This window comes from Haliotis rubra, unplaced genomic scaffold (assembly GCF_003918875.1).
Source record: "Haliotis rubra isolate DU_JTF1 unplaced genomic scaffold, ASM391887v1 Scf2186, whole genome shotgun sequence".
Lineage (NCBI taxonomy): Eukaryota > Metazoa > Mollusca > Gastropoda > Lepetellida > Haliotidae > Haliotis > Haliotis rubra.
The window spans coordinates 26014-48262 of NW_025766210.1; the positions used below are offsets into that span (position 1 = coordinate 26014).

At 41.3% G+C, this 22249-nt stretch overlaps 2 protein-coding genes across 2 annotated transcripts in view; one reads left to right on the plus strand and one right to left on the minus strand.

Moving 5' to 3' along the window:
* The window catches only part of LOC124277133 (amine oxidase [flavin-containing]-like), a 30552-nt gene extending 24823 nt beyond the window's left edge, over positions 1-5729 (plus strand). Inside the window, 1 exon segment of the mRNA XM_046712789.1 lies at positions 2365-5729. Coding sequence (XP_046568745.1) covers positions 2365-2508 — 144 coding nt within the window. The 3' untranslated portion in view covers positions 2509-5729.
* A 7662-nt stretch (positions 5730-13391) lies between these two features.
* Positions 13392-15333, minus strand: LOC124277132. Its single transcript, XM_046712788.1, has 2 exons — positions 15308-15333; positions 13392-14261 (listed from the first exon to the last, which is right to left on the minus strand). Exon 2 carries the CDS (start codon positions 14169-14171, stop codon positions 13806-13808), a length of 366 nt encoding a protein of 121 aa, XP_046568744.1. The 5' UTR covers positions 14172-14261; positions 15308-15333; the 3' UTR covers positions 13392-13805.
* Between the last annotated feature and the right edge of the window lie 6916 nt (positions 15334-22249).

Below are 22249 nucleotides of genomic sequence, written 5' to 3' on the forward strand. Positions count from 1 at the left end.
CAATGCACAGCCCCAAACATAAACAAACAATATCTAACTCATAAATCAGAAAGCCTTGTAAAAATACATCCCTATCTATACAAAATTTGCAGCAAAATGTTACGTTGAGGGTACAGTAACACATGATGGTTGCCTGTAAATAATCAAGTCTGGACCAAGCAATCCAGTGTTTAACAACCTTAGCGGTAAGACAAACTTATATCTATGTTAAGATTTAAGATCGCTTTGTACAATGGCACCCATGTGCCAAGACCTTTTAGATCACCTAACTGGAAATGAAAGTCATAGTCTGTTTACTTGGCATCTCAAAAAGCACATCTCCCATAATGATGAAACTTTACATACTTCTTCCTGTCAATGTTGACAACAGAATTTGTTCAAGAGATTAATTCATCAATTTGGCTACTGACGGCAACTAATTGGCTATTTTGTTGACATTTCAAACTATTTCAAAGTAAAGTGCTGTAGCACTTTAGTAAACATCATTTATGATGAACACACTTATAATTAACGGATAAAACAAAGTGTTTTGTTTTTAACCAGACCACTTGCTGTATAGGTTAGTCAAAATGCTCATAACGAACGACTATTATAACGAACTACCATTATAACTAGGGGTGGGTATTGCAGATAGTGTTCATATTGCAATGCGAAAGCATATATTGCGATATGTATTGCAAGAAGTGTTTTTTAACAAAAACTACTTATAATCGAGTTAATGCTTGATTTATGAAAGCAAAAACACAACAAAATCACTATGCTTGATTAAGCTTTAATAAAAACTTTTAATGATGACAAAATAAAATGTAAATAATATTTGGCACAAATGAAACAAGGAAATATCCGAAGATTTCCGAGTATTACAAAGTTTTGCGAATGCATGTCAAAATACAGGTTTTCGATCAGCGTATCGCAATAGGTTCCCACCCTGTGTCCTCCCCGCGAATTTATCCTTAGATGTCATTGATGTGTTGTTTTTTAGAAAAATTATGAAGGGTTCTAGGAGAACAATACAGTGACGTCAGGATCAAGGGAGATAACTCAGGGGTAGATTAGATATACCACTAGGAATAGCTATGACTTAGTGTTAAAATTTCTTTTGATTTTCTGTATGTATTCTGTGAATCCACAGGAATAAGGCTACCATAATCCAGAGGGAATGTTTACGTTATAATTAGGCGACTATGCTTGTCATAAGAGGCGACTAACGGGATCGGGTGGTCAGGCTTGCTGACTTGGTTGACACATGTCATTGGTTCCCAATTGAGCAGATTGATGCTCATGCTGTTGATCACTGGTTTGTCTGGTCCAGACTCCTTTATTTACAGACCACCGCCATATAGCTGGAATATTGCTGAGTGTGCGTAAAACCAAAGTCACTCACTCACTCATTATATTATCATTCACTTATTTTTATATTTCATTACTTTACTTATCCCCAATTATTCCAAATTGGCTTATCTCAAAATCATTGCTATATTCAAAACTTTAACTTAAGTCCCAGTTTTTACTTGGATGTCCATATCCATTCAAAATTTTATTCCCTCACTCATGGCTTTAAATATGGCATCCATGTTGGCGACATCAACTTAACAGTCGGAAGCAGACATAAACATCAACACAACAGCAACCCAACACAATATCTATATCAAATGCTGTATCATCTATCATTCCACTATATTGCCTTATTCTATATTCAAAAGACAAGGTTTTAAAAGGGGTATACTTGGGCCATGGAATTGTCTGACACATGTTTCATTCACCAAAAGTGATTATGGATTAGTGAACAAGCTTATGTAAATAATGTTCCACTACATTATACATAAATACAACAAATATTAGATTAGAGAATTCCCCCCTTTTGATATAGGAACAAGGGTGGGGAAGAAGTGGCCTAGCTAGGCCAGAATCTCCCCCCTTTTCATAGAAAACAGAATGAAAAAATACTAGTTTAAATAAGGGGGAAACTTTGGCCTGGGGGGGAAAGTTTGGCCTAGGCCAGATTCTCCCCGGGGAAACTTTAGACCGGCGAAGAAATTGCCTGCTAAACCAGTAAACCGGTTATATTGCACAACCCTAATGATAATGGACTACTGTTATAATGAACTACTGTAAAAATGAACTAAACAAGACACCCCTGAGTTCGTGATAACCTTAGTTTACTGCATTTGTTGACATATTTGTTTGTTATGTAACGACGCACTCAGCAATATTCCAGCTATGTGGTGGCGGTCTGCAAATAATTGAGTCAGTATCGGACAATCCAGTGATCAACAGCATGTGCATCAATGTATACAATTGGGAGGATTTATAAACAAATTCATCAAACATAACTGAAGAAATCTGTGATTTTTTCTTTTCCAGGAAGTGAAACCACGGCCATTCGACAGCTCCTTCTGGGAAAGAAATGCTCCATCAGTCCCTGGGTTGTTGAAACTTCTCGGCGTGACAACACTGTTTTCAGCCGCAGGGGCTGGAGGATATGCGTATCACAAATACTTCCGATAAACCAACAACAATGTGGTCGAATCTACCCATCGAAGCAAAACTGAACTGTCATCACACCTCAGATACAGCCGAATCAGGGATGGATGCCACGTCCAAGCCATCCGATATTGATTATTAGTCTTCAGGAAAGAACAACCTAACGAATTCTACAATATTTTTAGACTTGTCTTAATTACCATCAGGAAGTTGATCATTTACACTCGTTGCCACTCGCCCCGTTCCATAACCAGTCTGCAAGAAGACTCGTCCCCCTCCTATTGAAGAAAGCTATGTATTATGTATGAGAAAATTGACCAACCAATCAGAATGCGTGTATGATTGCAAGTACTTCAGTCAAAGAATCCCTTTGGAATTTTTGTTTTTTACACATATTGTGTACATGTATCTAAAATCATCCCTAAAATACAGTTGTGCTTGATCATACTGTTTATCAGTACAAGTGAGATGTGTTTTAGAAAGCAGGTGTAATATTTATGATATCTGGAGAAAATATATGTGAAACATTACACGAGTTCACAAATCTTTTAGCTATACCTGTTTGCGCTCAGATTGAACCCGTCACAAAAATAGTCGTAAAAATATGTGAGTAACTATTTGGGTTGTCTCGGAAAAATATGAGTTGGTCGCGAAAGTAACTTGGACTAACAATATAACTAGAAGCGCTTGTTTGTATGACATTCTGCTGGGCCATGTATCACTTTGTCATGTTTATTTGCCAAAATATCATTGACCTGCCTCACTATTTGAAAACATATGTTAATGTAAACTTGCTATTATCAGCTCTGATATAATCTGACTTATATTTCAAGGGTTGAAATGGACTTCCATTAATCCATAGTACAGTAACATAAAAATCAGTGCATCAGTGCAAATATCCATCAATGTATAAAATATTAAACAATAAAATTTAGATTAAAGCCAAAATAAACAAATATTTAGTTTCCTATTTCTGAACCTCCCCAAATTTGGTAGATAAGATCAAATTTTTACCTTTTGTTTTTGTTTCGTGCACACATTTAATAATCCAATTCAGTTTAGTATAATACATACAAGAGTAAGCTGGAGACCCTGAGGAAACAGGATTTGGTTTAGGAGCTCCAAATTGGGTGTGAGGGTTCCGGATGTGGGTCACCAATTCCAAATTAAGTTTGGGGTTTCTGGAGTTGGGTAGGACCTCCAGGGTTGGGGGTTCGAAATTAAGGGTGGGGATAACAGATTAAGTTCAGGATTTACAGAGTAAGTTCAGGGTTAGTGACTCCAGATAAGGTAATTCTGGAGACACTCATGTTCTCTTTTGTCGAATGCTTATACTTCGAGGAGCATGATCAGATTTGGAATTTTTTAAAATAATAGTTCTATTTGATAGGAATGCAAATCACCATCTATAACATACCTTGCACTATATTCAAGAACTAAAGCGTCTTCTGAATGATTCACTTCACACAGTTACTGGTTGAAATGAAGATGAGATTCATCTGAACATAATAAGAGAATCTCAGTCTCAAATAGAAACAGGCCTGCCTCATTGGAATAGCTTTGATGTGTTCACATGTCTTTATTAAACGAAGCCAAAATATGTAAAATGTCTGTCCCTCTTCATACAAGATCCTGGATTTCAAAACACTTTTACAAGATTTGCAGATGAAACTTGACTCGTCTCCTTTTATAAAAACTTTACCCAAAATCAGCTTATTTGACTTTGTGTTTGAGACTTAAAGCTTTTCTGGAGCTATAGTCTTTCTAGGATAAAGCAAATGTATTGTTTAAGATAAAACAAGTTTATTGTTTTTCAAACAACTGTTGGAACCTGTTTTTATGATTTCTTAATAAGATGCAATCAGTTTTACTTCCCTTAAAATCTTAAAACCCATAGTTGTTTTAATATCACTGTACAGAAAATCCAGAATAGACATTTTCAATGAATTGTTACACAGTAGAATATTTTTGTAACTTTTCTAAATTTTGTACATAAAAATAGGAAAGACTAGCTCATCTTCAGGTTGTGCTGTATTCAACTGTCCATGTTCATAGATATACTGATATTTTAAAGTTGGAGAATTTCACATTTGAATGTTGTTGCGTGTATTTTATGTATTGTTTTAGCAAAGTATAGACATTGTTAACTGTTGTTTATGAAAATCACTTTATGAAACACCTCATTATTTGCTTGAAAGAATATGTTGTTTCTTTATTCATAAAGATGTGGTATCAGGTCAAAGGTGGTTGGAGAAACAGAGTTTCACCAGTTAGCCAAATTAGTTGACAAGATGGGGATGATGGGATGAATGTTATCAGATCAGTTTTATGACAAGTAGTATTTAGTTTCAGCATAAAAAGATGTTCTGATGTTACTTTTCAGAAACTTTATAACGCAGGTTATCCCAGATGCTTCAGCTTGTATTTGTTTCTTGTTTGTTTTGTGTTGAAATCCAGCTGCATTTTAGTGGTCTGTAAATAATCCAATCTGGACCAGACAATCCAGTGATTGACGAGAGCATCAGTCTACGCAACTTGACATGAATCAGCGTGCCTGACCAACCGATCACATTGGTCACCTTATAACAAGCAAGGGTTACCGAAGACTAAACCCAGAACTTTACAGATGCTCCACACAGTAAAGAAGATAGCTTAATGTGTAGCATTATTTTGATCTCAATCCAAGTGTAAATCCTATCATTAACACTCTGGCCAGGATAAAATAAAATATCTTTGGATTCTGCAAAAATTAAACCTGATGTAACGACGTCTTTGATAGGCATTTTTAGAAATGTGACAATTACGACTGCTAGTTGATATCTCTCTCGATTCACATCTACTTTTTGTTCAGGAAGTCACGTCAGTGATGAAAGTGTCAGAATGAAGTTATGTTTGTGTACAAAATGGATTGTAAAGTAATTACCTTACTTATTCAGAATCTATGAAATCCAATCACAACTTTTATAGTATTACAATGGTTACCTGAAAATTACACTGATGCCTTTTCTGTCATCTGTAAAATTTCGTTCACTAAATCAGTAAATAAATAAATCTTAAGAATGCCTGTTACCATGGTAACTGCTTATTTAACTTTCATTTGTATGAGATATGGCGTACCTGTAGGTTGCTGCATGGTTTTGATAACTTTCTTTGAAGGACAACTAGATCTAGAGAAATTATTTTGTAGACTTAGCAAATTTGTTACATTAAATTTACTTTGGAAATAAACGTTATTTCACCTTGAATATGGCGGTGGTCTGTAAATAATTGAGTCTGAACCAGACAATCCAGTGATCAACATGAGCATCGATCTACGCAATGTGGAAGATGGTTTGAGATGTATTGATCTGCATGGGTTGTTTTTCTGTACACGGTGGTTTGATGGCATCATCTGAATATCAACCAGATGAGCGAAGAACATATCAACATATCTACAAGAAATTGAACACTGGAAGAAAGTTTTTGTAGAACTACACCATTATCCAGTCCAAATGGTCAGCAGAACCATTGCAGCAACCATCACCCTCCTGAAACAAACAGTCCAGCCTCACAAACCTTCGACCGCCTCCGTGGTGTAGTGGTTAGAGCATCCACCCGGAGAGCGGAAGGTCGCGGGTTCGATCCCCGACCGCGTCATACCAAAAGACGTTAAAATATGGTACTTGTTGGTCCCTGCCTGGTGCTCGGCATTAATGGGTACAACAAGGACTGGTCGGCTCGGAGTCAGTATAATGTGTCTGAGTGGGGTATTCATGCTTCACTGCGTCATGGTATCTCTGTGAGCTAGCACTATAAAACCAGCTTAAGTCTGGGCTAGTACAAGCAGCCGCACATTCACATACACACGCATGCACGTCGTCATATGAGCGAAATATTCTCAAGCACGACGTTAAACCCAATTTCACCTCAACTCACCTCACCTCAAAAACCTTCTCCATGATAATGGAAGAAAATAACTGTTAACGTCAAGCCGAAATGTGTTATATATAAACTGATGTCAAAAAACCCCTTTAAAACAGATAGAAGTCGACCTGGAGTAAAAACTACACAAGATAGACGCATGAAATCAAATTTATTGAAAAGATGACAGTCAACGTACAGAACACTGGAGCACAACGTAAAGAACAGCTGCAGTTACGGCTACAGCACGTTTTTTCAATTTTCGCGTTTTATTCAACAAACATGCCGTGCACGGTGACCATACACTGCATACAACATTGTTGCGTTTGGGCTATGTATTTCACACTAAATTTGTTTCACCTAGTTTTTCAGATTTCGATATTTTAAGGTTTGACAGTTGTAAAGTTTTTTTGGGACGTCAGTTTATAATAAACTGATTGTGGACAGGAGTTTTATCGCCGAAGAACCTGAGCCACCAAGAGTGAAAGATAATCATATTTCCTTGACTATTTCGATAACATATCAGTCATCTCTGTTGCATCAAATCAAACCCTAGTCATCACAACTTCAATGACATCACCATTGCTAATAATCAAACTGACTTCAGCTAACGCCAACTTACTGAATCATCGAAAACCCACCATTAAACTTGATCAAGGATATTTCATCCAATCAACCTACAATGCTCAGAAAAATGTTCCACGGAAACCTACCATCCAGTTCACAGACAAGTTCAATTTGCCACTTGTGCCATGCCTGATAATCAGAGATGCCAACCCTAATTTAGCCCAATTAGTATTTTGCCCAAAAACTGATGCAAAAATTAGTATTAACCTTTCCAGAGAATTTTGATATTTAACAAAGAATATTGGAAATTTTAACTATAAATTGTATATTTATAGTATGACCAGAAATTATTGAGAATTTTAGGAATATGTTTAATTGGATTTCTAGTATGAACAACCTTGACCAGCTATCAAGTGCTTGGTTTCATTCAAGAGAGACAACTCCGTTAATCATTTTTCATTAGTTTGTGAAGAGTTATCCCCCTTTGTTTACTTGCTAGCTGACGACATTTTCAGTGATCCTCAATATGGATGATATAGAGAAGTGGAAGTTGATTTTAGAGTATTATAACAAGGACATTAGATCAGCTAAAGTGATTTCAAGTAGAACAGGCATCCCTTTGTCCACTGTTTATCGTGTTTTGAAAAATATTGCAAATGGATATGGCATTGAGCACCAGGGAGGCGCAGGTAGGCCCAGAATATTGACTGTCGGTGACAGGAGGCGGCTTGGTATTCTTGTTTCTAAAAACAAGCGAAGGAGTTTAGAAAACTTAAGGCTGGATATGATTGATAGAGGAACTGTGGCTGTCTGTAAGGAGACAATTAGAACTGAGCTGCATGCAATGGGTTGGCAGAAAAGTCGAGGAATTCCATCACCGATCATGAAACCTGAACAAAAGAAGCGAAGGTTGAACTGGTGCTTACAGCATAGAAATTTTAACTGGGACAATGTGATTTTCTCAGATGAAAGTTCGGTGTGGCTGTTTCCTAATACACTGAAATTCTGGACCAAACAAACTGAAAAACCTTTGTATCAGTGCCCGAAGTACAGTCCGAAATTTGAAGTGTGGGGTGGCATATCTGTGTATTTGAAGGAAATATGAACAGTGAGCGGAACACAGATATTCTCGAGGGACATTTACTTCCATCTGCTCACATGTTCGGACCCAAAATATGACATTATTAGATTGGCCAAGCTATAGCCCTGACCTAAATCCAATAGAAAATGTTTGGGGACTTATGCAGGAAAGTTGAACACTATGAGTATGTGCCGTCGATGGTCGGAACCTTGGAGCTGACAAACCATCCTTCGTCCTCCTAAGCTTCTTGAAAGCCGCATCAAGAGAAGAAGGTAATTGTTGAATACATGGATGCAAAGGAAGTGTGAAGTGATACTGGAAATATCTCTATTTGTCATGGCATAAGAGGTGGCTGAAGTTTTTCAACTATCCAAATATCTCTATTTGTCATGGCATAAGACGTGGCCATATCATCTGGAGATTTACTAAGAGGTAGCTGAAGTGTTTCAACTATCCAAGCTAGCACGTGAGCCGGTTCAATAACATCAAAACTGCCATCTGGAGTGGAGATGTCCGACTGCCCAGGTGAAGGTAAAGGAGTCTGAGACCGAGTCAGATCCCTCGAATCCACAGGACGATTACTGCTAGGTATGGCAGACGATTGTTGAACTTGAGAGGATGAATGACACTGATTCCAAGCCGATGTAACAGCACGGGCATGGTGCCTAAATCCGGCGCTGGAGAGGAATCAAGCGCAGGATTCCAAGACTCAGCAATAACCTGTGACCGAGGCAAAGTAGAAATGGCATGGCGTGAAGGTGAACGCCGATCCACTGAACCATAATGCTGCCTAGCAGGTGAAACCACCCACACAGAACGATGTTGATAAGGGGAACTATCACGTAAAGGCGCTGACCGCAAGTGCTCACTAGCTCTAGACTGACTAGACGGGATATCCTGATTCACCTGAGGTGAATGAGACCGACTATGAGAATCACTCTGCCGAAAAGACACCATATGGCTAGGTGAACCGGATCGAAATTGCGAACCACTTCGACTAGGTGAGACTGAACGACTACGTGAATCAATACGCTGTGGTGAATTGATTCGACTATGAGATGGTGAGTCGAACTGAAACATATGTTGAGGTGAATTGAGTCGGAATGGTGGAACTGGTTCATCCTGGTCTGGTGATCCATCTCGGCTGAGTTAACTCATTGAATCAAGTTCGGTCTGGTAAATGGTTCCGTTCGGTGGCTGAGTTTGACCCAATTCGATTGGTGAAAGTGGTGAATTGCAATGGACTGGTACATTGGAAGGGCGACAAGAGCTCGGCGTGAAGCGAGATCTAGAACGACACTTTCCCAGCAGTAGAAGAGCGAAATTGAACCCTCCGAACCTGATGGTGACTCAACTTGTGTGGGTGAATTGTTTGATTGGGATGAAACGAGTGCGAAGAGGAGAACGTTTCACGTTCCAACCGCGCCGATCCACGCCGATGATGAATGCTTGGATTTAGAAGTTTTCGAGGACTTTGAGCGGTCCGAAGAAGCGGATCTGAGATAAAGTAGATCGCAAGTCTTGTGTAGAGGAAATATCAGTCATTACCACCCTTGCATGCCCATGAGAACTTGAGCTAGGTGAGGGAAGCGTCCCAAAAAGCCTTTTAACATTTTCAGACAAATAGGAATCAGGACGAAGAATCCATAAAATCTTCGTCAGGAGAGACGGAGATTTAGAATGGCGAGCAGGTAGGGTAGGGCGATCTAAACATTGTTTTGAGTGGGAGATGGACCAGATTCATGCAGAAACATTCCTGGCCCTATCTGCCAAACGTCTGGCACAAGCACGTTTGTAAGCTTTAAAATCCTCCTTAGACAGTCCTGAACACTTAGGACAACGTTTAGGACAATCAAACGCGTTTGTCCCAATCACAACAACCCACACAATCAACACCACGATGTGTGTTGGGTCCCCAAACAATTGCAAAAGACTTTATTAGGCCTAACTTCGTTCAGTGGGATGTGGCGACATCCAGAAAACTTTTCTCGTTTTCGGGCACCTGAACATGGTAGCTACATCCATGCATGAGTTATTATTTTTTCCCAGCTATCGTTTTATAATGAAAAAATTTCAAATTGGGCATTTAAAAAGTCCTCTGTAATACAATATCGTCGCGCTAAACATAAAGCCATAGGAGAATAAGTTTTTTCCTTAGAAAAAAAGGTCATTTCTGATAATTTGGGTGAGTCCTCCGCTTCCTATCTCTCTACCCGATGACTGTAGTTAGGGACTTTAACAGTGAGCATGGCTACATCAATTGCAGGATAAAGAGAAAATGCAGTTTTTTCATTTCGGACAGTACTATAGTGAGCATGGACAGGAAGGCATGCACAACAAGGACAGGGACCTGGTAGGCCAAGCAAAGTTTAATTCGTTTCCACTCATGGTCGAATGAAGAGAGAGAGGTGCAAGTCGTGAGATAGGATAAGTTTAAAAATTATAGATATTCTAAGAACTTGTTATTAACATTGTACTCACCTAAATCAGTAGTAAGTATCCACATATTGCTTAACGACGCGGAGAGTCTTATGAGCAAGGCGTGAGCAGCTTTGTACAGAATCAATTTCATCGTCATGCAATGCATGTGCACTAGCCTACATCTACTCTACCATTCACAGACCAAATGGGTTTGCTCATTGCCGTTACCGCCTACTACTCATAAACGCGTTCTCTACAATCGGTCCAACTTAACCTTGCTTGCCAGTAGTGTTCATCTGACATAATGATGGTGTTCTATGTCCGTCACCAATTTAGTAAATTTAACAGTTAACAATAATTACCAATAACACAAGACATCTGTGACCAGCATGTTGTTTTATTTACAAAAGAGAAGATAATGATGCATTAATTTGTGATCTACAGTAATTCTGTTTCAAATACATATACATATCCATATGTAAGCTGATTAAACATCAATGTGGGTCACCTTGTAGGGAATGTCAGTATGGATGAAATTTACAAAAATTTCCTAAAAAAATATATGATTCTTGTCAACTGATGATCACAGATCATGAGTTTGGTGAAAGCCAGAAGCATAGCCTGGATCTTAGTCAGTGTTTGATAATCAGTGCATATGCAGGAAATAATGCTTTGATCTTGCCAGAAAAGGATCACAACTCACAGCTAGTTCATGAGACATTCAGCACTGTTTAGCTGCCAATATCTATCCCTCCAAGTTGATACAGATTATTACAATACTATATGAATGTTTCATCAGCTTTCTGCAAAGTTGAATGTTTCATCGGCTTTCTGCAATGCTGAATGTTTCATCAGCTTTCTGCAATGCTGAATGTTTCATCAGCTTTCTGCAATGCTGTATGTTTCATCAGCTTTCTGCAATGCTGAATGTTTCATCAGCTTTCTGCAATGCTGAATGTTTCATCAGCTTTCTGCAATGCTGAATGTTTCATCAGCTTTCTGCAATGCTGAATGTTTCATCAGCTTTCTGCAATGCTGTATGTTTCATCAGCTTTCTGCAATGCTGAATGTTTCATCAGCTTTCTGCAATGCTGAATGTTTCATCAGCTTTGAGCAATGCTGAATGTTTCATCATCTTTCTGCAATGCTGAATGTTTCATCAGCTTTTCTGCAAAGTTGAATGTTTCATCAGCTTTCTGCAAAGTTGTATGTTTCATCATCTTTCTGCAATGCTGTATGTTTCATCAGCTTTCTGCAATGCTGAATGTTTCATCAGCTTTCTGCAGTGCTGAATGTTTCATCAGCTTTCTGCAATGCTGAATGTTTCATCATCTTTCTGCAATGCTGTATGTTTCATCAGCTTTCTGCAATGCTGAATGTTTCATCATCTTTCTGCAATGCTGAATGTTTCATCAGCTTTCTGCAAAGTTTTGTATGTTTCATCAGCTTTCTGCAATGCTGTATGTTTCATCAGCTTTCTGCAATGCTGAATGTTTCATCAGCTTTCTGCAGTGCTGAATGTTTCATCATCTTTCTGCAATGCTGTATGTTTCATCAGCTTCTGCAATGCTGAATGTTTCATCATCTTTCTGCAATGCTGTATGTTTCAATCAGCTTTCTGCAAAGTTGTATGTTTCATCATCTTTCTGCAATGCTGTATGTTTTCATCAGCTTTCTGCAATGCTGAATGTTTCATCAGCTTTCTGCAATGCTGAATGTTTCATCAGCTTTCTGCAAAGTTTGTATGTTTCATCAGCTTTTCTGCAATGCTGAATGTTTCATCATCTTTCTGCAATGCTGTATGTTTCATCAGCTTTCTGCAATGCTGTATGTTTCATCAGCTTTCTGCAATGCTGAATGTTTCATCAGCTTTCTGCAAAGTTGTATGTTTCATCAGCTTTGAGCAATGCTGAATGTTTCATCAGCTTTGAGCAATGCTGAATGTTTCATCAGCTTTCTGCAAAGTTGTATGTTTCATCATCTTTCTGCAATGCTGAATGTTTCATCAACTTTCTGCAATGCTGAATGTTTCATCAGCTTTTGAGCAATGCTGAATGTTTCATCATCTTTCTGCAATGCTGAATGTTTCATCAGCTTTCTGCAATGCTGAATGTTTCATCAGCTTTCTGCAATGCTGAATGTTTCATCAACTTTGAGCAATGCTAGATGTTTCATCAGCTTTCTGCAATGCTGAATGTTTCATCAGCTTTCTGCAATGCTGAATGTTTCATCAACTTTGAGCAATGCTGAATGTTTTCATCAGCTTTCTGCAAAGTTGAATGTTTCATCATCTTTCTGCAATGCTGAATGTTTCATCAACTTTCTGCAAAGTTGAATGTTTCATCAGCTTTCTGCAATGCTGAATGTTTCATCTTTGAGCAATGCTGAATGTTTCATCAGCTTTCTGCAATGCTGAATGTTTCATCAGCTTTTCTGCAATGCTGAATGTTTCATCAGCTTTCTGCAAAGTTGAATGTTTCATCAGCTTTCGGCAATGCTGAATGTTTCATCAGCTTTCTGCAATGCTGAATGTTTCATCAGCTTTCTGCAATGCTGAATGTTTCATCAGCTTTCTGCAAAGATGAATGTTTCATCAGCTTTGAGCAATGCTGAATGTTTCATCAGCTTTGAGCAATGCTGAATGTTTCATCAGCTTTGTGTGCAATGTTTCATCAGCTTTCTGCAAAGTTGAACGTTTCATCAGCTTTCTGCAATGCTGAATGTTTCATCAACTTTGAGCAATGCTGAATGTTTCATCAGCTTTCTGCAAAGTTGAACGTTTCATCAGCTTTCTGCAATGCTGAATGTTTCATCAGCTTTGAGCAATGCTGAATGTTTCATCAGCTTTCTGCAAAGTTGAACGTTTCATCAGCTTTCTGCAATGCTGAATGTTTCATCAGCTTTGAGCAATGCTGAATGTTTCATCAGCTTTCTGCAAAGTTGAACGTTTCATCAGCTTTCTGCAATGCTGAATGTTTCATCAGCTTTGAGCAATGCTGAATGTTTCATCAGCTTTCTGCAATGCTGAATGTTTCATCAACTTTCTGCAAAGTTGAAGCGTTTCATCAGCTTTCTGCAAAGTTGAATGTTTCATCAGCTTTCTGCAATGCTGAATGTCTTCATCGATCCAAAGAGAACAACACACTATTCCTTTATGACAATGTTGGAATGGCTGTGATGTGAGAAGCAGAGATGATCCATTTATGTTTTCAGAATCGACAAACAAGTCTCCACTGTGTGAGTGTCATATACACTATCCATGGTAATAATCCTGCTCAGAATGTTACACCCACACATTTCATCCACTTGGATCAATTTGGTCCTTAGCAATTTCTTTGACATCTTAAACCATTTATGTATCTCTCTGTTCAGGGTCCTTCTTAACAGCAAATGAAAAGTTTGAGCCTTGACCTCCAAAGACACTTTTGACTCCAAGGTCATCTGAAGCACCTGGGGTCAACACCTGACCTTGCTGTGACCCTGACCCGCCAGAGGGCAAGGACATGACCACTATTTTCTGTGGAGTAGTTCTAGGCACAGTGTTTGTGTTAGCTCCTTGAGCTGTGGTAACAAGTTTGACTATTGTAGGGGCTGACCCAGCACTGCCACTGTTGATGGTGATGTTCTGTGATGAAGGGGTGGTGGAGCGAGGCTGAGATGACACAATGACATACTTCTGGGATCCCCCCAGAGTAGGGGTGGCAGGTGTTCTGGGCATTGCCCCTGTCGGAGTGGGGAACCTGGGTGTGGTCGGGGTGCCTGGTTGGGGTGTAGATCCGGATGATTGGATCAATATCTGAGGCCGAGACTGTAAACACAGAAAATGAAGTTTCTTCATAACAGTGTGAAACGAACTTATGAAAGCAATAATGGATTCACATGTGGATTTAATTAGACTTTCCTGAAAGAAGATTAATTAAGGCAGATTATGTATTTTGGCTAAACTGTTTTCTATCACAGAATTTCATGATAAATTGCTGGTAGAAATGAAGGAATATTTGACTTAACACTTCTGCAGACCAGTGAATAATTAATTTCATTCAATGGGAGTATGCTGTCTTAACATCCCAGATTCTGACACAAAGAGTGAGATTTGAATTTAATGCTGCATTGAACACAATCAAAGTTATACCACAGCATGTCCCTTGGGAGAAAAGCCTGTGTAAGGTCTAAAGTGTCTTACACGTTCACTACTCTGGTGAAAACCATGACACAGACATGGTTCTGATCAACCTAGAAATGATTAGAGCAAACCAGGATTCGAACCCATGATAGCTCAAGGGATGCAACCTTGCACAATGTGCATCCAAAGACATATGCATGTAGCGTCGGGGTTGAATGTGAGTGAGTGAGTGAGTTAGAATTTAGCGTCACCTCGGCAATATTTCAGCGATATAGTGACGAGAAATGTTTTACATAAACAAAAAAATAATTGCTAAATAATCAGTCATCGAAGGACTGTAAAATAACTAGAGTATCGCAGATTGAGTCTAAAACTAGCATGAACATGTAAAACTATTGTATTTACGAAGACAATACAATATAAAAACAGGTTATAGATCGCCAACAACTGAAGGCAGATCACCATACTAGGAACTCTGGGTTGAATGTAGTGCTTGCAGAGAGACCAAATGTCCATATAATTGGTGATTTACCTGGATACTTTTATTGAAATATGACATGATAAAAGACATGAGCATGGTGCATGGCATTCACAATCATATAAATATGGAGAAGGTGGTTTGATAGTGGACAAAAGTCTATGCATTGAAATCCTAACTTCAGATTCCAGTCACTGAGCTGACACCTTTTGACCGAAGAGTGTAAACGACATGGTACTCCTTAATGACGTACCTGCTGCAGCTGAACAGTTGGTTTGGCTGCGAATCTATTAGGTGATCAGGAACCATGTCTCGTGGTTTCAGGTATGGAACGCACCGAACTTACACGGGCTTCTTCAGGGAACATGCTGATAAACAGCGATTGTGTTCAATGCGGCTTCAGATGAAACCGCTCTTTGTCTGGAGATGTTAGACGGCGCTCCCATTGAATGGTATTATTCGCTGATGCTGCGAAGTGTTAAATCAATATTCATCATTTCCACCAACGATTTATCTGCTGTGAATAATGGCGCAAATAATTAATCGCGTAATGGTATTATTGCTTTCGTAAGTTAGTTTCCGCACTGTTATGAAACTTCGTTTTCTGTCGTTTTGCGACCTCAGCGGCTCGTCGGTCTTTAACCGACGCCCGACCACCAGATTTCCCCACTCGTTTGAACAATGCCGAAGTACCTGGTCTATCGTTGATACCAAACCACCTGCGTCACAGGGAACATCGTCGTACCACCGAACTGGCGCAGAAAAATAATGTTTCTGGTCGGCAGGTCGGTGTCGGGCGAACGCTGAAGTCAAAATTGTCTTTGAAGTCAGGCATTTCGTTGCTGTTAGGACTGGTGAGATGCATGGCGGTTGAAGATGATGAAACGCTGGATGGTGTCGAAGATGGCATATTGGTGTAACGTCGGCAGGCCGTAGTTAATGTGAACATACACGGTGGTTTTATTGTTCTGGCGCGTGGTTATACCAACATTGTCATCGAATGGTGTTCTCTTTGATGCGATGGCATTGCGAAGCTGATGAACGACCGGCGCGAAAGCTGATGGCGTTCGGCACGAAAGCTTTGATGACCGACGTTGCTGGCTGATGAAGCTTCGGCGTGCTTCAAAATCAATATTCGGCGCTGATGAGCGCATTCGGCATGAGGCTTATTCGCGTTGCGAAAGCTGATGGCATTCCGACTTTGCGAAACTTTATTGAAGCATTCGGCTCAAAGGCTGATGGCGTTCGGCATTACGAAGCGGTAATTCGGCTTTGCGGCTGATGAGCATTCGGCATTGCTGATGGTATTCGGCGAAAGAAAGCTATTAACGTTCAGCGCACGAAGCGATGGTGTCGGCGACCTGTTTGTTCGGCGTAACAAAGCTGACGAGAACGCTGTTCAGCTTTAAAAGCTGATGGCGCATTCGGCTTTGCGAAAGCGCGATGACATTCGGCATTGCGCAGCTGGTAACATTCGGCGTAGCGCTGATGACATTCAGCGCGAAAATGATATTCGGCGAAAGCGATGGTATTCATTGCGAAGCTGATGGCTTCGGTCGGCACCAAGCTGATGAGCATTCGGCATTGCAGTGATGAGGCGGCTGATGACGACCGGCGTGCAATGATGAGCCTTGGCTTTGCGAAAACTGGCTGTTCGGCATTGCTCAAGCTGTTATTCGGCATTGCGAAAGCTTTGATGAGCGCCGACCAGCTGATGAGCTACGATGGCATTATGCTGATGAGAACATTCGGCGACAGCTGTTCGGCGTGCCGAAGCTGATGGCATTCGGCATTGCGAAAGATGATGACATTCGGCAGCCAGCTGATGGTATTCGGCGTGCGAAAGCTGATGAGCATTCGGCATTGCCGAAGATGATGGCTTTTGCCGAAAGCGGTATTCGGCGACAGCCAAGCTGATGAGCATTCGGCGTGCTCAAGCGTAATACGGCTTTGCCAGCTGATGAGAACATTCGGCGTGCGGCTGATAGTATACGGCATTGCAGAAAGCGGCATTGCGAAATGATAGTTTCGGCATTGCGAAAACTGATGGCTTTATTGCGAAAGCTGATGAAACATTCATTGCGATGGCTTCGACTTGTGCGAAAGCTGATATACGGCATTGCCGAAGATGATGAAGCGGCGGCTTTGCGAAGCTTTGGTCAGGCACTACGGCACGAAGACGATTATTTCGGCATTGCGCTGATGGTATGCGGCATTGCGAAGAAGATGATGAGCATTCGGCACTGGGCGATGGTATTCGGCATTACTAGCTGTTGCGGCTGATGAGCGCGGCTTTATAGCGATGGCTATTCGGCGAATGATGACGAAGGTGGTACATACGGCATTGCGAATGATGGTATTCGGCATTGCCCGAAAACTTGTTTATTCGGCACTTGCGAAAGCGATGAACATTCGGCGGTACGAAGCGTGGTATACGGCGTGAAATGATGAACATGCAACTTTGCGAAGCTGATGAACACGGCTTTGCGAAGCTGATGAGCATTCGGCATTGCGAAAGGCTGTTGAGCATTCGGCATTGCTCAAAACGGTAATTCGGCACGAAAGCGATGAGCATTCGGCAGAAGCTGTTTATACGGCGACGAAAGCTGATGGCATTCGGCATTGCTGGCATTCGGCGAAAGCTGATATTCGGCATTGCAGCTGATGGCGATTCGGCGTGCCTTTCGATTATGCGTGGCACATACGGCATTACTGATGGCTGTACGGTATTGCCGGCTGTTATTTTATTCGGCTGCGAGAAAGCTGATGATAAATATATTGACAATGATAATCTTAATGTCAGCGGCGGCTAAGCTGATAGCGATGTTTCCCGGCGACGGTCAGATCGCGCAGCACGAGATCGCGTTATTTCTGCGCTGTGCGCGATTAATCGGCGCTTTGTTCGTCGAGCTATTAACTTCTGGCTTTCATCACTGTGATCGTCGTTGACAGAATCGCTCGCTGACACGGGAGAGTTTTGTGAAATTTGTCCGCTGGGCATTCCACCACGGAAGTGACCCACATTGATGTAATCGGCACTGCATATGGGATTAATGTATTTGGCTGGAGTACACAACAGATAATGCTGGTCAACTCTTCTTTGTAAACAAAACATTCTGATACTGTCTTTGACGTTATTATTGTTTGGCTGGTAACTTTGTTAAATTGCAAATTGTTGACGAGGCTATAGAGGTAACCAGATAGCGCTGCACGACAGCTGTGGACGATGTGAAAACGGCGGTAGGCGGTGCGACGTGATGTTGGTAGATGAGCTGGTGCACGGCGTGCGTGACGGTGTTCGTGCAAAAGCTTTAACTCGCGTAGCCCCAGCTTCATAAAACAGTTAAGCAATAATGATGATTTACTTGTTGAGTGATTACAGCTGTTAATAACGGGATGCCAGAAGATATCTGTAATTTTTAAACACATCCTCGTTTGCCTGCTATATGTCTGGAGCCGTGATGACGAACTATGTCATGATAAAACGCTGGCGTACTATCTGCTGTATGCTTTCTTCAGTCGGCTGCGTGTCTTGATCTCGTCGATCGCCTAACGCTTTCCGACGAGAAAATTTTTTCGTCATTGCTGTATCAAACTTGTTCGGTGAAAGCGAAGTTTTGAAACCGGTCGCCGACTGGAAGTCAACTTTCGTTTGAGACACCCGCACGTCGAATATTGTTGATGATTTAAGTTTGATTATAGATGTTCGAACGTCTAAGGAAAGGATTTTAAAACTTTAACAACTGTTGCTGTTCAATGAAAGGCAGAATCATTATCTGCTCCAAAAGCAATCAAATTAACCAGCCTATCTCGTCTCTGAAGACTGCTCGTTAACGTCGTTCTGTTTGTTGATACCGAATCGTTAAAGAAACTTTGAAGACTCCTGCTCGAAAAATGCCGTAATGACATCTGAAGTGTTGGCGATCTACCTCGCAAAATTGGTCAGTTTCAGCTGGAGACGTTCAAAGTCGCCAGCTGCAAATCAGCGTTCGTCATCGGCGTCGGTCGGCGGCGTTGAAGCGTATCTCTTCATTTCGTCCCCGCGGCTGGTCGCCAACGCAGTTGATTTCCTTCAGAAGTGGTTATTTCCAACAGTGTTCACGAATCGTTCGCGCTTCGATAGTCAGGTCGCTATCTCGTTCATTTCGCCGATCGATTTGGTCAAAACTTCGGTGTTGATTTCGCCCCAGAGCGAGGAACCATTACTGGCGTGTCGTGCCGAAATTAGAATGAACTCGGCGATACTGACAAACTATTCGCGTGTCACGGTTCGTTCATTCACCCTCGACATATGTTTCGGTTAAATTTCACTCATCAATGCGATCAATTCGCCACGGCGGTCGCAGTCGGTGATTGATTTCGTTCATGATATTTTTGGGCATTCGTCGACCGAGAGATATCGTCTAATCATTAAACTGGCACTTTAGCGTCGGCGCGATGATTCTAAATCAATAGTTCTTATTATTGAGTCGGTTTCCTGCTGGTGTTCGGTGAATCGGCGTTAAATTACGGTCTTGAATCAAACGATCTCTCGATAGCACGGTTAGGCGTGCATCTGCGAGACCGGCAATGGTCTGCTAACGTGTCGAAATCACATTGAATGGGGATGCGATGAATCTCAACTCTGCAACCTGAGCGGTCATTATCTCCACTTTCCAGATGACGTTTTGATGATTATTGAACGATAGCGTTGCTTTGAATTGGTTGAGGCGCTTCGGCTTTACCTGTAGTAATCTTCGAATGTTGACGTCTATCTTCGCCGACGAAGCTGAAGATCATTTCGCACTTTCATTTTGCATCCATATTATTCAATATTACAGCTATTTCTCTTGATCGCGACTCTTTCAGAAGCAGGGCGGTGATAAACAGTTCGACAATACGTCGTTCGACTTTTCTCCGTAAGTCCCCAGCATTTTCTGACGAATTTGGGTCGGGAACTGCTAATCTAGCTGTTGAATAGAACGTAATGACAGATGAAATAGTATCTTGTCGTTCTCTCAAATCACGCAGATATCCGCCCACTTCGAATTTCGGTTACTTAGAACGCTGATACGGGTTTTCGGTTGATCCAGAAGGCTAAATTAATACGACGAAACAACCACGCCGAACTTTCATCTGAAAATACGTTATCCCCGGTCTAAACTGTAACATGATTCGGCCGTCGGGTTTCGTGGGCATTCTGAACTTTCGCCATTGCGTGGCTAAATTTAATTATTCTTCTGTCAACGTTCTTTTAGGCTGAAATACCAACGCTTATAATGCGCCGACGTGGGCACCTAACACTCCTGATATTCAATATACATATCCGACTGCCAACTGTTTACAAAGGCTTACGTTGGTGGACAAAGGATGCCTGTTACGAAATAACAACTGTCTTCTGGAAATCCTTTCGCTGCTACTGTATCATCCGCCAGTGATCACTGAAATGACCAGTGTCGCTAACTTAAGGGGGATAATACCGGAAACTTCAATGAAGATGATTAGCGGTTGATATGAAACCAACATGGTCAGGTTGTTCATACTAAGCGGTCTTTATGTTCTAAGTCTCGGCCAATTTCTGGTCATGCTATCGGCTCATGCGATTTATGATTGAATTTCAATATTCTTTGTTAAATATTCTGGAAAGGTTAATATGACGCGTCACTGAACGACTGGTAGAGGTTGACATCTGTTCTCGGGCATCGGCACGAGAATGACGGAACCGAAGACGTGGAGCTTCGGATGATAGTGGAACATTTTCGAGCATTCTGAGTTGGGTGGATGGTGATCGAAATTTTAATGGTGAGTTCGTCGATTCGTGGTGAACGGCGAAATCGTTGACCGGTAACGTATTCGTGGCTTGAGGTTTGATACTGGCGCGAAAACGATGATATGTTATAGAAGTCGAAATATGTTATCTTTCGCCAATTGACTCCTTCTTCGGCGTTCAAAACTTTCTGATCGCAATCATTTGTGCGGTCCCGAAACTTTACAACTGTCGAAATAGCAAAACCAGAATCTGAAAAACTAAGGTGTTGGTGTGAAAATATGGCCCAAGCGTAATGCGGTGTGATGCGATGCCGGTATGTTTGTTGAATAAGCGAAAGTGAAAAAGCGTCAACGTAACCGGCTTCGAATTAACATAAAGGTCGCTTCAACTCAATTGTTTCATCTTATCTTATTGATTTTACTCCGGAATCGTCTATCGTTTAAGGGTTTTGAACGTCGGTATATAACGCATTGCGACTGGTCCGGTACTCTTCGGTATCATCGGGCGTTTGGTGGTATTGGTGGTGAGTTTGGCGATAGATGGCGAAATGTTGCGGCTTCATGACGACGTTATCGCGTGTTCTTATCTGCTAATGCTGACGGGCGTACCAACTGGACCTGAATTAACGCTTTCACGAAATACCGTAACGATGGCGTATTACTCAGCACGATATATGACTCGGCCGATGTGCCGTTAATGCCGACTTCGGTTTCAACAATCATCACCAGCGATCTTTATTCGACGCTATCGCCGGTGAATGTCGCTACACCGCGGGCGCTCGAATTTTGTGAGCTGGTGTTTTCGGGAAGTGATGAGGGCTTGCTGTGGTTTAGCATTGTGACCAACAGTTCTAAAACTTCCAGTGTTCAACTGGCAACGAATATCGGGCCGTGTAAACTCTCGAATGATGCCGTAGGCCGTGTGAAAACGGCCATGCGTCAGCCTCAAACCAAATCTTCCACGCATTCGCGTCAGATCGATAACCATGTTGATCGTTGTCTGGTTCGAACGGTACGAACCTGCCGTACGCCAGCGATAGCGTTTATTTCAAAGTGGCCCAATGGCTGGTAGCAAAGTCTGCAAATATTTCTCTGGGCCGATAAGCTTCAGCGAAAACCATCGCGGCTATTTCCCGATGCATGCATATCGCTGAATGGTTAAGCGGTTACCCATGTTGGCTGTGATTTGAGTGGTACGAGATGACGAAAAACGTCATTCAGCTGATTTTTCGGTGACTTCGACGGCTGCTAACAAAGTTGTGATTGATTTCTGGAGTGCGAACTCAAGCAGGCCGTACTTGCAGTCATTTTGACTGCGCAAACATAACTTCGTTGTTTTGCTAAATGCGCTGGCGTGACTCTGGCTGAAAAGCCAGGTAATGATAGAAGGTATCGGCTTAGCATTATGCATTTGCAAAATAACACATCAAACGGGCGACCCTCGAGT